Genomic DNA, 14,849 nt, shown 5'->3' with positions numbered 1-14,849 from the left:
GCTTCAGTCAGTTCTGTCCAATGAGGTACCAAAGGGGCACTGTGGAGGAAGCATCCTGGATAAAGGTTAACTTAATTTTAAACGTCAAAGCAGCTCTTTCATCGCTTTCTCAATTATTCATAGTCCCTCATGAAATATTAAGTGATGTGTTTTGATCTTGGATGCACAATTTATCATAAAATTGCAGTTATATGTACATATCTTTAAAAAGATTGGACACGTTCTTCTCTCAGTTGGAAAGTACTTCCCTGAATTAAGACAGTATTGGCAATAAGGAGTTCTAATTCTGGTATGAAATGCACTCAGCGTAAGGCCAATCTTTATGTCAACGGTTCTTAAAGTGGAGTGTATAGTATGAATTCTTACAGAATCCAAAACGTGATGAAAGTCACTTTCTGCTGACTCTCGGGTTGTCCTTTTTTAAAACTTTTAAAAAATTTGAAACTGCTGATTCAGGGATGGCCTCACCTGCCAGGAGCTGTGTAAATTAGTAAAACCGTGCACGCGGACAGTTGATGATTTGTTCCCCCAGCCATTCACGTCAATGGATGGCAAAGCAGGGACTGTCCGTGCAGGATCTACCTGATATGTGCTCCCAGCGGGAAGACTCTGCTCGTGGAATGTGCAGTCAGAATATGTATTCTTTTGTGTGGAACTCTCCAATGTGAAATTAGTAATGGTAATGCTGTCCGCTGTTCTGACTTGTCAGACCCCTGTAACAGAACTTTACGTGGGAGTTCCACACAGGACCCTTCTTTGGCTTGGTGTCAATTTTTGTTTGATAATCGCTCCTGTGAAGCCCCTTGGGATGTCTTCCTACATTAAAGGCGCTATATAAATGCAAGTTGTTGCTGTTGCTGTTGTTATTTTATATTAATTTCATGTTTTGAGATACTGCAGAAATCATTTTAATTTCAAATCCAATTAAATGAATAGTTCATCCTCTATAGGAAAGATGTATAGCAATGATTATAAGGAAATCTAACTGTTATTTATTCCACCAGAAAGGGGTGCATTCTGTTCATTAATTTAAAGAAAATTATGCCTGAAAGGTTTAATGATACAGGTTTATTGACCAAAATGTGCGGCATGTATTATGTCCACATGTAAGTATCAACTTGACTCAGTGGGAAGTGATGCATTTTGGTGGTAGCACTCTCACCTTTGAGTCAGAAGGTCGCAGGTTCAAGCTCCATTCCAACACTTGAGCACATAATCCAGGCGGACCTTTAGTGCAGTACTGAGGGAGTGCTACACTGTCAGAGGTTCCATCCTTCACATGAAACATTCAAACCTGCCTGCCCGTTCAGGTGGATGTCAAAATTCTGTGGCATTATTTCAAAGAAGGGGCTGGGGGATTACTGCCCATGTCCTTGCCAATATTCAACGGTCAACAACATCACCAGATTAACTGGTTATTCAGATCATTGCTGTTTGTGGGACCTTGCTGTGTGCAAATTGGCTGCTGTGTTTGCCTACATTACAACAGTGACCACACTTTGAAAGTAATTCATTGTCTGTGAAGCACTTTGGGATGTGCCCAGCAGATCTATTCCCATAGCAGTGTTGAGGGTGGGGAATTGGTCTGCTAATGTTTGGTGACATTTACATCTACCCAACAAAATGCTAAAATCTGGAATTTGTCCCACTCCACCCCAGCTCCAGATTTGGCCACTACAGAATGACCTAACCACATCAGAGTTTCCAATACTGGCCACTGCAATCTAAAACTACCCTCATAGGAATAATCAACGGCAGGACTAAAGCTCCAGCAATCACTGCTCCCCTTTCTGTAATTCCTCTAGAAGATCCAAGTCTACGTGATCACTGTCACTCCTCTGACTCTTACTTGAAGGCTTCAAAACTTTCTTGACTGGCACTGCAGGGTTTCACAATTGACCACCCCAGGCTTACCGCCAACAGGCACTGGGAATTCTTATCAACACTCTCAGTTACCATGTTGTTAAGGTGGGAACATAACAGTGGAAAAAGGAAGATCTTCTAAGATTGATCAGATCATTGGGATCACAACGAAGGTTTTAGAGCTCAGATATGGCACAGCTTAACTGAACGATTCCATTCAGTTTAACTCTGACTACTGGCCCATGCTATTCGAATCTTAAATGTGCGGGATCTTAACCTGAGAACATAGGAACAGGAGTAGGCCATTCAGCCCATCGAGTCTGTTCCACCATTCAATTAGATCATGGGTGATATGTATCTTAACTCCATCTATCCGCCTTAGTTTTGTAACCCTTAATACTCTTGCCTAACAAAAATCTACCAATCTCAGTTTTGAAATTTTCAATTGACCCAGCATTAATAGCTTTTTGGGGGAAGAGAGTTCCAGATTTCTAATACCCTTTGTGTGAAGAAGTGCTTCCTGACATCACCCCTGAACGGCCTAGCTCTAATTTGAAGATTATGCCCCCTTGTTCTGGATTCCCCCACCAGGGGAAATAGTTTCTCTTAATCTGCTCAATTCAAAGATATGAAGCTACAAAATTAATTATTCACTCAAAAGTTCGCTTGTAGCTTAAATTCTATGAATAGAATGTGCAGATCCAAACACCCACATCCCATTCTATACCTCAAAGAAAGTGCAGCAAATGCTGGTCAGTGATGCAACAGCCCGTCTGGAAAATGGTGCATGCACTGCAAGGCCTTCTAGGGAAACGTCTTAGATCATACGCTGGCCTGATCCCAGCATTGCACTCAGTGCGTTTAGGCCAGTTTAAATTGAGCTCAAATACCAAACTTATCTTCTGCCAAGCCAGCCCATACCACCCTGATTATGTTTCCACAATCCACTTAGACAGTACTCTAGAGAATTTATTGTACTTACCATGCAATAAAGTTAGCGAACATAACTGTTAAAATAAATGAATCAGTCTTTATGAACAGAGGCAACTCCACTTAGTTTCTCCCTTACAACATATGATGCTCAGGCTGGCAGAGACTGTGACTATATGTGGACAGTTCTCATTTCACTGGTGGGACATAGTCTGCTTTTTTATGAATGTGATGTGTGTTTATCAGTGGTGAGCTGTACAGGTGTAACTTATTCTAAATGTCTGTAAAAGAAGTGTGAGACTGATGAAGGATTAACCCCGATCTGTTATCTGAAGAAGTAGTATGACTGACTGACTGATACTGAGATAGCAGCATTATTTTCCACAAACAAGATTTGCATATGCCCCAAAGTGCCAATGATTTACGATATCTATCTATAATAACCAATGTAATACACCAGGTAAAACATAATAAATGGGATAAAATTGTGAATTAATCTACTATAATACTATAATACAGATTACTACGTAGTTCTTACTATTTTATGCTATATTTTCAACCCTCCACCATTGGCAGCCGTGCCTTCAGCTGCTTAGGCCCTAAGCTCTGATGTTCCCTCCCCAAACCTCTCCGCCTCTCTGCCTCTCTCTCCTTCTTTAAGACGCTCTTTAAAACCTACTTCTTTGACCATGCCTTTGGTCATCTGTCCTAATATTTCATGTGGCTCGGTGTCGAATTTTGTTTGATAATGCTCCTGTGAAGGGCTTTGGGATATTTTACTAGGTTAAAGGCGCGATATAAATACAAGTTGTTATTGTTGATAGGTGAGATGAAGTAAGATGGAAGGAGGCTCGTGTGAAGCATGAACACCGGCATAGACCTGTTGGGCCGAATGGCCTGTTTCTGTACTGTAAAATTCTGTGTACTACACATAACTAATATTTTAATATAGTAATTGTCATTTGATGCTGTGAGCCTTCATTGAAATACATTAAAGTAACAACACGGAAACCAGTTCGGCCCAACCAGTTCATGTCGGCATTAACCTTCGACACGAGCAAATGGTCCTAATCGTATTTACCCAACCTGGTCCCATATTCTATCATCCCCATTTCCTTCCCCCACCTATCCAATCTAATCTTGAATGTTGACATAAGCCCAAGAACAGATCGGGCCCCCGATTTACACCCCACTCGATTTTCAGCTCCACTGAAGTCAATAAAGTGTAAAAATCAGGCAGGGTGTAAATCGGCGTTCTGACCTGAACATGCCCCATTCTCACTAGCCGGGTTAGGTTAAAATCCAGGCTATAGTTTCTGTCTGAACTACTCATCCTGGAAGTGAATCCCACAGCCTCACAACTCTGCGTGAAGAAATTTCTCCATCCCTCTGTTCTGAATCTCTTACATGTAATCTTATATTTATGGTCCCTCATTCTTGACTCTTCAACTACTGGAAACAGTCTGCTTCTATCTACCCTGCCCCATCCTTTTATAATTATAATGTGGAGATGCCGGTGATGGACTGGGGTTGACAATTGTAAACAATTTTACAACACCAAGTTATAGTCCAGCAATTTTATTTTAAATTCACAAGCTTTCGGAGGCTTCCTCCTTCCTCAGGTGAATTTAAAATAAAATTGCTGGACTATAACTTGGTGTTGTAAAATTGTTTATAATTATAAACATAGGCCTGATATCACTCTTAACCATCATAGCCTGTCACCGAGGTGATTTCAAAATATCACTTCACAATATCTGAAGAGCAAATCTGTCAATAAATGGAAAGCAGCACCAATAAACAACTAAAACACGCTTCAGCAATAAATTAGCTGGTATACATTGTAAAGGTTAAACATTAGCTAAGAGTATTCAATCATGACTTTCTGACCATATTGAAAACTGCTCAAGATTCACGCTTGTGGCTTATATCACCTGAATCCATTAATTTATTACGAGCCATCTGTTATCTTATATATATAAATATATATATTTCCTTCAGCATTTACCAGGCATAGATGCACATCCTGAAACTTCAATCAGAGACAGGCGCCGAACCCAGCAGAGGTTTACCAAAAGGTTTTTTTTTGTTAAAAGCTTCAGATGCATGCACTTCTGGTAATTTCATTTCCTTACTAAATCAAAAGGCCAGGACGAATCAGATGTTCTGTGTTTGAGTTCCAGTATGATTAAAGTCCCATTAACAAACTGACTGTACAATGCACCCTCTGCAGAAATTGAATTACCACTTACTGCAGCTATTACACCTATGCTTTAGAGAGACAGATTGCAATCCCTGTGGCACTATTAAGCCCCATTAGTCTGTTAGAAATTTCAGTTTATTATCCTCTAGGTGTCAGCACTCCACAACATGTAATAGTTTCAGTGCAGAATGCAAAGAACTGTGGAGAAGCTCTCGGCCCAAAAAAGTTTTCTCTTTTGGGCAATTTACAGCTCCATTGTGTGCTTTTTATGTGAATCTGCTTCTTGTTTTCATTTTTTTTACTTAAAAACAAATCCCCCGAAATTGTGAGGCTCCGCCAGGGGCTCAGGGGCTTCACCATGGGCCAAGCACGGTCACCATTTTTGGAGCGTTGTGTGCTTCACAGGAACAGGAGTAGGCCATTCAGCCCCTAGAGCCTGTTCCACCATTCAATTAGATCATGGCTGGTCTGTACCTCAACTCCTTTTACCCGCCTTTGCTCCATATCCCTTGATACCCTTACCCAACAAACATCTATCGATCTCAGTCTTGAAAGCTCCAATTGTCCCAGCATCCACAGCCTTTTGGGGGAGAGATTTCCAGATCTACGCACCCTTTGTTTAAAAAGTGCTTCCTGATTTCACTCTTGAATGGCGTAGCTCTAATTTTAAGATTGTACTCCCTTGTTCTTAATTCCCTCACCAGATGAAATAGTTTCTCTGTATCTACCTTATCGAATCCCTTCATCATTTTAAATGCCCCAATAAGGTCGTCTCTCAACCTCCTATACTCCAGGGAATACAAGCCAACTTTGTGTAACCTGTCCTCATAAGTTAACCCTCTAAGCCCCGGAATCACTCGAGTGAATCTGCGCTGCACCCCCTCCAAGGCCAATCCTTCCCGAGGTGCAGTGCAATTCGAGGCTGGAAAGAAGGCGGGGCAAAAGCAGGCTGCCCTGCCGTCCTACACCAGCCGCACTGTGAAGGCGGAGCTATGTTAATGAGCTCCAACTCATTAATTTTCTCTGAGCCATCTCCACCCCTGGCACTCCCTGCGCCCGTCATAAATTGGGTGGATTAGTAACCCAGACCTGCCGTGGTTGGATGCTTAAAGTTATCTCTCCATTCTGTCAGTACATTAAAAACTTTTGTTTGTTTTTGTTCGAAGTGGAGATATTGGGGGCACCTTTCGCCTTAAGTGCCTGGGTACTAACCTGACGACATTCATCGTCAACCCACTGGAAAACTTGCCTGATTTTCACCCCACTGATTTTAATGGGATAAAAATCGGGCAAGTTCTATAACTGGCGGGCGATCCGCTCCATCGGATTAGCACCCAGGCAGTGAAGATGAACATCACCCTCACTGAGTCACATTTTACTCCCTGCTGCTGGTTTCTTTGATGTGGAGGCTGCCAGTTTTGTATATTTCCTTAGTTTTTCGAACAACCTTTCCCACAAGATAGCCGACCTGTGCCCATTTACCCGCCACTGGGAACCCCTTACAATGACAATTTTTGGCAGGTCTGGCTCTCCCCTCTGCTGGAGTGGGTGTGCCCACACCATTGGCTGGCACAACTCCAAAATTGCCAACATCGCCGTATCAGGGCCTATGTTGTAATGCAGGACACGTATTTTACATAAATACATATAAAATGAGCCATATCTCAACAGTGTTCTCTGACAGAAATCACTTTTTAAATTAACTGTGACATTCCATTAAATTTGTGTTAACATGAAATCTCAGAACCAACAAGATCCCCGTTCATTTACACTGTAACAAAACCTGTGAACAACGACTATATATTGCTCATTTTCACCTTTTCAATTCATTCACTATTGGGCTCCTTGCCTGTTATTACTGTCCCATTACTTTTCAGTCCCTGATCGAAGAAAGGGTAGGGTAATCAATTCTTCTTTAGAAACACTGCACTGTGACCACCTTCCCATAAATAGCGACCTGGGGCATCTTGCCCCTATTTTCCTCCTCCCATGGAGAAGGTGTGAACGCACATCTAACACTTTGCAGAGCTGACATTTTCACTAAAATAGAATTTCAGATGTACATATTAAGCCTTTCATATGCTAGTATAAGACGATACATTTTCACAGCCATATTCTTGGAATGTCAAAAGCTGTGCCACCTTAGCCATTGTATTTGTGTCACAGCAACAATTTAAATACTGAAAGGAACCAGGCTGCACGGCCCTCCCTATCTGACATAGTCAACCAATGATAATGAACTGTTCACAAAAGTAGTTGTCTCTACATCTGGTTAAAATGTTGCTGATGAGAAAAAAATTGACACGATAGCGATAGCTAGAACAAAATTAACAACAAAATGTGATGAAGAAAATCAGGGAAAATGAAAATTTCTTGCAATATGACATTACAGCGGCAAGACAAAGTAACAATATGGGGGCAGAATCCTTTCAAATGTTATTTTAATTTGTGTAGGGAGACTGGCATCGCTATAGATCATTGCTGGTTTCTGTGTACTGCAGATAGCGTTAGTCCTGGTGGATATCTTGATAACTCATTAAAAGGGATGCTGGTGACAAGACCTGGGACATAAAGCAACAGTACTGAAGGCTTCCATGCACATCTAAATGAAATGAAGGCAGCTTTGTGTCATGGACATGTGGGCACCATTCCAACTGCACATATGGCTGGAAGCCCACAGCCAGAGTGGAAATGTTATGGATTGGCTTTGAAGTAGGTCCTCTCGCTCATGGATACAAATGGGAAGCAGGCAGCCAACACTGGTGACTCAACACTTAATGGTGATTGGCTAACCTATCACTCCTGGGCCTCGAGATTAGGCCATGGGCAAGCAATGGACAAATGCCCATTCTTTTGATATTCCTCCCTACACTATTTTAAGAGGAGTTAACAAGCAGACTAACACATCCACTGAAATAGCAGAGAGAGAAGTTTCAGACAAGTACATTAATGTTCGTGCAGTGATATCCCATGGTGTCATGTCAGGTCTCCTGTCTTAAGGCACAAACAGTTAACCGCTTAGATAATGCTTCCTGGTCCTATCATTACAAATGAAGGGCTTTGTGAAAATCCACATAGTGGAAATGTCGCTCAACCTCTAACTAGTTAAAGCCAAATATTAGAAACATAGAAACATAGAAAATAGGAGCAGGAGTCGGCCATTCAGCTCTTCGAGCCTGCTCTGCCTTCAATATGATCATGGCTGATTCTCTATCTCAATACCATATTCCCGCTCTCTCCCCATACCCCTTGATGCCTTTTGTGTCTAGAAATCTATCTAGCTCCATCTTAAATATATTCAGTGACTTGGCCTCCACAGGATCACCACCTTCTGAGTGAAGAAATTTCTCCTTGTCTCAGTCCTAAATGTCCTACCCCGTATCCTGAGACTGTGGCCCCTTGTTCTGGATCCCCCAGCCAGGGGAAACATGCTCCCTGCATCCAGTCTGTCTAGCCCTGTCAGAATTTTATATGTTTCAATGAGATCCCCTCTCATTCTTCTAAACTCGAGTGAATACAGGCCGAGTCGAACCAATCTCTCCTCTTACGACAGTCCTGCCATCCCACGGATCAGTCTGGTGGACCTTCGCTGCACTCCCTCTATGGCAAGTATATCCTTTCTTAGGTAAGGAGACCAAAACTGAACACAATACTCCAGGTGTGGTATCACCAAGGCCCTGTATATCTGCAGTAAGACATCCTTGCTCCTATACTCAAATCCTCTTGCAATGAAGGCCAACATACCATTTGCCTTCCTAACTGCTTGCTGCACCTGCATATTTGCTTTCAGTGACTGGTGTACAAGGACACCCCGATCCCTTTGTACATCAACATTTCCCAATCTACCACTATTTAAATAATACTCTGCCTTTCAGTTTTTCCTTCCGAAGTGGATAACTTCACATTTATCCACATTATACTGCATCTGCCATGTATTTGCCCACTCACTCAACTTGTCTAAATCGTCTTGAAGCCTCTTTGCATCCTTCTCACAACTCACAATCACCCTAGTTTTGTGTCATCAGCAATTAGGCAACTAAGCTATTAAACACTTCACACTACAGTAAGCTTAGCTGCCTAGTGTATGCTTTTTGACTACTGGTGGCTGAGACAGGGGTGCTGGGCAAACAAGCTCAGCACTGAATCTTTACAATTTATTGTGCATGGGGGCAGGTTGTGCTATCTGCGTTCTGTTCATTACAATCTCTCGTCTTTCTTTCGTCACAACATTATGCTCACTGCCAGCTTGACAGTTTGTTTGCTTGTGATAAGCTTGTGACTCGCTGCGAGAACATTTGAACGGCCCTCTGTACGGGTTGGCCACTTCACTGGTTGTGGGCGGTAGCCGTGCTCGCTGCCCCCCACCACCTCCCGCAGGGCGCACTGAGCCACCACATCCATCTCCTCTCGGCCTACTGACAGAACACATGGCAGGGCATAGGAATTCACAAGGAGGGGGTGGGGGCGGTGACACAGGAGATGCATGGTTCGATCGGCAGGCAATGCCTAGCAAGGATTGTGTGCACAATGATGGGGGAATTGAGAGTACTGACAGTAAGCTGGTCACAGTAACATAACTTGACCCTCTCGTAGCCACTTACAGGCACAATAGCAATGGAATGTAATGACCACTCACTGTTTTTAATATATAATAGACTTGGGATAACAAAAGAACTGCAGAGGCAACTGTATCAACGACTCTGACGGTTGTTTGGAGCACAGAAAGATGTGGAGAAATTGTACAGGGATACCAAAGGGCAAGTCAAAGATCTTCTACAGCCTAATCTAAGCTCTCACTACACTAGTTCACAAAAGGATGGTTAACTCAGAGTTTTAGGTACGACGCAATCTGGGGAAGAGTTCCCCATGCAGGAGAATTAGGGTTTGAATCTTTCCAGGGGTATTCTGTACTGATAGTTTTACAGTGATGCGATTGCAGAACAGCAGAAGCAAGGAGGAGTAGGGCATCAGTAAGTGGCTGGTGTATGTGGCATACTGAGCCACGCAGAGATCTGCGGTTCGTTCCCCTTTCTGTTTCGTGAATCAGCCAATCTCAGTGAGGAATGTATCGCAATGGGCTCCAGCACTACTCGGAGTATCTGTAGGCAGACGCTGGGTAACAACAGAATCAGATCTGCCTGTGGTGGCTTCTATAACACAGTTACATTCAGCCTCTCACAAAAAGAGCCACCCCAAGAGGTAGGTGTGTGTGTGTGTGTGTGTGTGTGTGTGTGCGCGCGCGCAAACTGCCTCACTTTACAAGAAAAATAGTCACATTTTCAACGAGAAATGAGTTCACAATAACTTTTCTATAGCCAAACAGACCACTTGCCACTGGACTTACCCCTGAAGAGCCTTTTCTCCAAACCAATCTCCCTTTCCTAACGTGCGAAGAAATACGGGTTCTTCATTTGATGATTCTTCCCGCGTTACATTCACCTGCCAACGAACCAATCACATTGTCATTTCTAGTTAAGGGACTAGAGGCCATTTCTGTTTCATCCAAATTTCCTTTCTTCCTCTCCTAAAGGCGCAGTCTCCTGCTGGGGGATAGTCCCGGGGGGATTGTCAGACCCCCCCGTTATCCCTCCCACACGGCTATTCTTTACATGTTAGCCAGGACTGTAAGTCTTACCCAGCTATTCAACCTCAAGAGGCCTCACAATGGATTCCATCATTATCCTATGTCCACACACGAGCAGTTTCCAGATTGGATCAGTGGATACTGATGCGGAGCTGAAGCCCTGACGGATTTTTCCCTCCCTAGGCAGTGTACGCTGTGGCCAAACGTTGCATCCGACTGCCTTCCTGGCTGAAGTCAGCTAACTCAGTGCAGAGCAAGAATTGAACTTGGGATTTTCCAGGTCCGTAAAGGCCAATACCATATTGAACAATACATTTGCTCTCTAATCCATTCAGGCAGCAAGAATCCATTTTAAAAGAGGAATTAATGGAAACTCATAGTTCTTCATGGAAATCGCTTTCTCTGGGTCTTGTTTGTATCGAATTCTCTCTCCCAACTCCTAAATCTGTTATTCTTCCACCACACCCAGAGGGGGGGAGACTCTGGATACAGACACTTCACAAACAGTATTGCTACCACATGCCGATTCAGTGAAAAGACACAAAATAGTCTGGAATCAGATGGATCTATTGAACTCCCATGAAACAGAGCTCTCCACTACCACAAAGTGCTCCATCTAGCAGCCTGCTCAGATGTGGTCACAGTGGGAATCGAGCCCAAATCCAGATATGCAGTTCCCCCCAAAGTGTGAGGTCAATAAAATGTAAGAACTATATTAGAAATTAAATTACATATCCAGGGTTCCACTCAGGCCATTAACAGCAGGTTTATGTATTCTTTCAAAATGAGTTAGGGGGAAGAAAATGTCACGTGGGACAAGACATGAAGGGAGGGGCTTCTTGTTAGAGTGGGAAAAAATTCCATGTGCACAGAACCCATCACCATTATGTGCAGATATAGACTATAGCAGTCAGACATTTACATTTTAAAATATTTCTTTCTTTGTCCACAGTAGCCAGATATAGAACTGTGACTTATATACAGTCAGGTGAGTTTGAATCTAATTTTGGAGTCAGATCATCACCCAAGGCCAGGGAGAGGAAAATTGGGTTGCCAGTACAGGCAAGGTTTTGTTCCTAGGACCACAGCACAGATGGAGACCATTCAGCCCATCGTGTCTGTGTTGGCTCTTTATTAGAACAATCTAAAACTATTCCTACCGCCCTACTCTTTCCCCATGGCCCTGTATCTTCCTTTGTGCCATCATAATTATCTCAAACAATGCTCCAGGGAAAAAAGAGGGGGGCGAGATTACAACTGCAAAAGTGGTTAAGGACCCCATTAACTTGAAACAAATGCCATAGTATTAAAAAACCTTTAGATGAAGAATGACAACATTCAGTTTAAATTGAGCTAGAATACAAAAAGCATTAATAGTTCTCTGTGGTTAGAAATTTATTGCTTTTGCAGAGAGAAGGTTAAACACAGTTGACTTGGCTGAATAATTACTTTTCAAATTCCATAGAAGCTGAATAACAATTTTGACAAGCGCCCATTTGGAACCTCCATGCATCGAGTGCTACATTTTTTTATTACGACAATTTTGCCAAAACAGCAACTGCTCTTCGCTGAAGTTATTAACTTCACATAAGCAGAGCTGCATATGCTACAAAGATCCATACCTGCCAATCAATACAACCGTCTGAAATAATTTCAACATTTACATTTCATTCTTACAAAAGGCTGAGATATTCTAGTCAATAACAGAAGCTGCCTCGGGGAACCAGCTTAGCTGGTAGATTGGCGGATATAAGGAATGAAATATTTAAAATTAATTTCCATTATAATAAGGATGACAAAGGGTATCAGCTCCATTATAAAACAGCACTAAGTATCTGCATATAAGTCTTGAGGCCCCTGATATAAGTGATATATATAGTTGGATAAGTGTATCAAGAGCCAGATCTTTCAGTTGTATGAGGTGATCTCCACCCTAGCCAGAAACAGGTCCAGTTCTCTCTTGAAGGAATTCAGTGAATCAGTGTTCACCGCACGAGCTGACAGCTTGTTCCACAGGTCCACTATTCTCTGGGAAAAGAAGAACAGTCTAACATCCAACCTAGCTCTGTCCTTACATAACTTGTAAGTGCGACACCTGTGCAAAACTGTTCTAAATTGGAAGTACGATGAAGCTTTAAACAACAGTTCAGCTTGTGTCATAGTCCTGCTGCCAAGGGAGAATTTGTTCTTTTTATCTCAAACAAAATTGTATTGTTACCTTTTTCTCCTGTGTTTGAACACGTTGGTAGTAATATTATACACAGTTATCAACTCCAGCAACCTTGAAGGTCCTACACAGGTTAGCTTGGCTGTCATCGCATCCTCACTGTAATTCCTTAGTACTGCTTCCCAATGAGGTTAATATCCAGAGATAACTTACCTTTCCTTTGCTGATAATGAAGAAAGTGTCTCCTCGAGCTCCCTGTCTTATAATGTATTCCCCATCTTCATAGTATGTCTGCGAGAAAAAACAAAACAAAATCCATCACAACCTCTCCTGGAGCTTCAATGTCAAATTGATTGAGTAGCTGGTTCACTGAGGTAGGACAGTTTCAATGGCTGGTGAATGGACATGAACATCAAATCAAAATCCTGCAATGCTAAATCATTTAACATTCAAAAGCAGCATCGTGAGGTTATGCCAACGTTCTCCCATTGAGTTTCCCCTTCTCCTCTCCTGAGGTCCTCCAGCACCTTACCCAAGTGAGCCTTGTTAGTAAGTATCGCCAGGCTATTCAACTGGTGAGTGAATCACGGCCAAGCCTGATCCTGTCCTCGGACTGCCAACTCTGGTTGGACGTATTCCTGGAGGTTTCATCACATAACCTCCTGCCTCCGACCACCCTGCCCTCAAGCTCCCGCCATTGGTCGCCTGACACGTCCATCCTCACAGTGGACTGCCTTTCCACTCCAATTGGAAAGCAAAGAGGCTCTCAATTACCCAATTGGATGACGCTTGACTGTCAGTCAAACAGCCTTTTTATACTGTCTCCAATATTTTTATAACTAATAAATGAAAGCATTGGAAGAAAATGAAAAAATCACGCACAATTTTTAAAAATATCCCTATGACTTTTCTCCAGGGTTGCTTGAAGCAGTGTCCTGGAGATTAATCTTTAATTCCTGGAGATTCCAGGACAATCTGGAGGGTTAGCAACCCTATCCTGTTTTAACCCAATGTCTATGCACATGAACATTCCAGTCGGGATCACTGGATCACAATTAGGAGTGCAAACCCTGGCTTATTTTCCCCTGCCCTGGCACTTGGTATTGAGGTATTTAGTTGTGCCCCCACCACTGCCCTGGCAGGGTCAGCTAATTCAGTACAGACCAGGAACGCAACCTCGCATTTTCTAGTCTCTTCGGACGACACCTTTACTCATTAGGCCACTAGGGGAAGTACATGCCATACGAGTTCTAAACCCTCGACCTTGTGCTGAACTGTTTACTGAAACATTGACACATTTTTTACATTTAGAGTGCTAACTCTCAACTTCTGCTTATGTTCTATAACCCTGAAGTATTTGCTAAGCAGATCTAACACAAGAGGGAGTCAGAGAGGCAGTATTGGTAACACCAACAATTGTTAAAGGCAGTCCCGACACAGTGTCCAAGCAACATTCTCAAAGTAGTATTAAATTGGAGCCGAGGAAGTTTAGCCCCTAATCTAGCATAGAACCTGCATGCTTTTGCTCTCTAACTATATTAAGGTAATGTTACAGGTAATTTTCTGAGTATAAGCTCGTGGCGGGAAATCTCATCCGTCGCCATAGTCCGCAAACTGGCAACTATATCATTGATTTCAACCGACTCAATTACAATTTTAAAAAGTATGAAAGAGAAAAGAAAGACTAGGCTCAGCAGCCCACACAAATTGCCCCGAAGAGAATACATGTATGTATTTGCATACTGTGTCTACACCTCCCTCTGCCAGTAGCAGCATTCTTAGCCGTTAGTGAAAGTGCTCTATTAAATTGATTGGGCCTATAGTTTTAATAGTCCTGCACCATAATGATTTCTTGCTTTCTCTCACTCTCCAGTGCTAAGAAACAATGAAAAAAAGAAAGAACTTGCATTTGTATAGTGCCTTTCATGACCTCAGGACGTCCCAAAGCGCATTACAGCCAATTAAGTACTTTTGAAGCGTAGTCATTGTTGTGCATACTTGCAAAATGACCTCAATGTTTTATAACTTGAGAAATGAGGCAAAAGGGTGTTGGGATCAATTAAAACAACAAGTTTGGGGATTTTTGTGCCCTCATGGATGGA

At 42.5% G+C, this 14,849-nt stretch overlaps 1 protein-coding gene across 4 annotated transcripts in view; it reads right to left on the bottom strand.

The window, feature by feature from the left end:
* Positions 1–14,849, bottom strand: part of prkg1b (protein kinase cGMP-dependent 1b) — a 609,599-nt gene that overhangs the window by 158,738 nt on the left and 436,012 nt on the right. For all 4 annotated transcript variants that reach the window (XM_068002574.1, XM_068002575.1, XM_068002572.1 and 1 more), the window contains exons 6-7: positions 12,961–13,038; positions 10,341–10,435 (exon numbers count right to left, since the gene is read on the bottom strand). In XM_068002574.1, the coding sequence (XP_067858675.1) occupies positions 10,341–10,435; positions 12,961–13,038 (173 nt within the window). The remainder of the gene's footprint in view (positions 1–10,340; positions 10,436–12,960; positions 13,039–14,849) is intronic.

This window comes from Heptranchias perlo, chromosome 21 (assembly GCF_035084215.1).
Source record: "Heptranchias perlo isolate sHepPer1 chromosome 21, sHepPer1.hap1, whole genome shotgun sequence".
In the NCBI taxonomy this organism is placed as follows: Eukaryota; Metazoa; Chordata; class Chondrichthyes; order Hexanchiformes; family Hexanchidae; genus Heptranchias; species Heptranchias perlo.
This window is presented reverse-complemented; position numbering and strand designations above follow the sequence as displayed.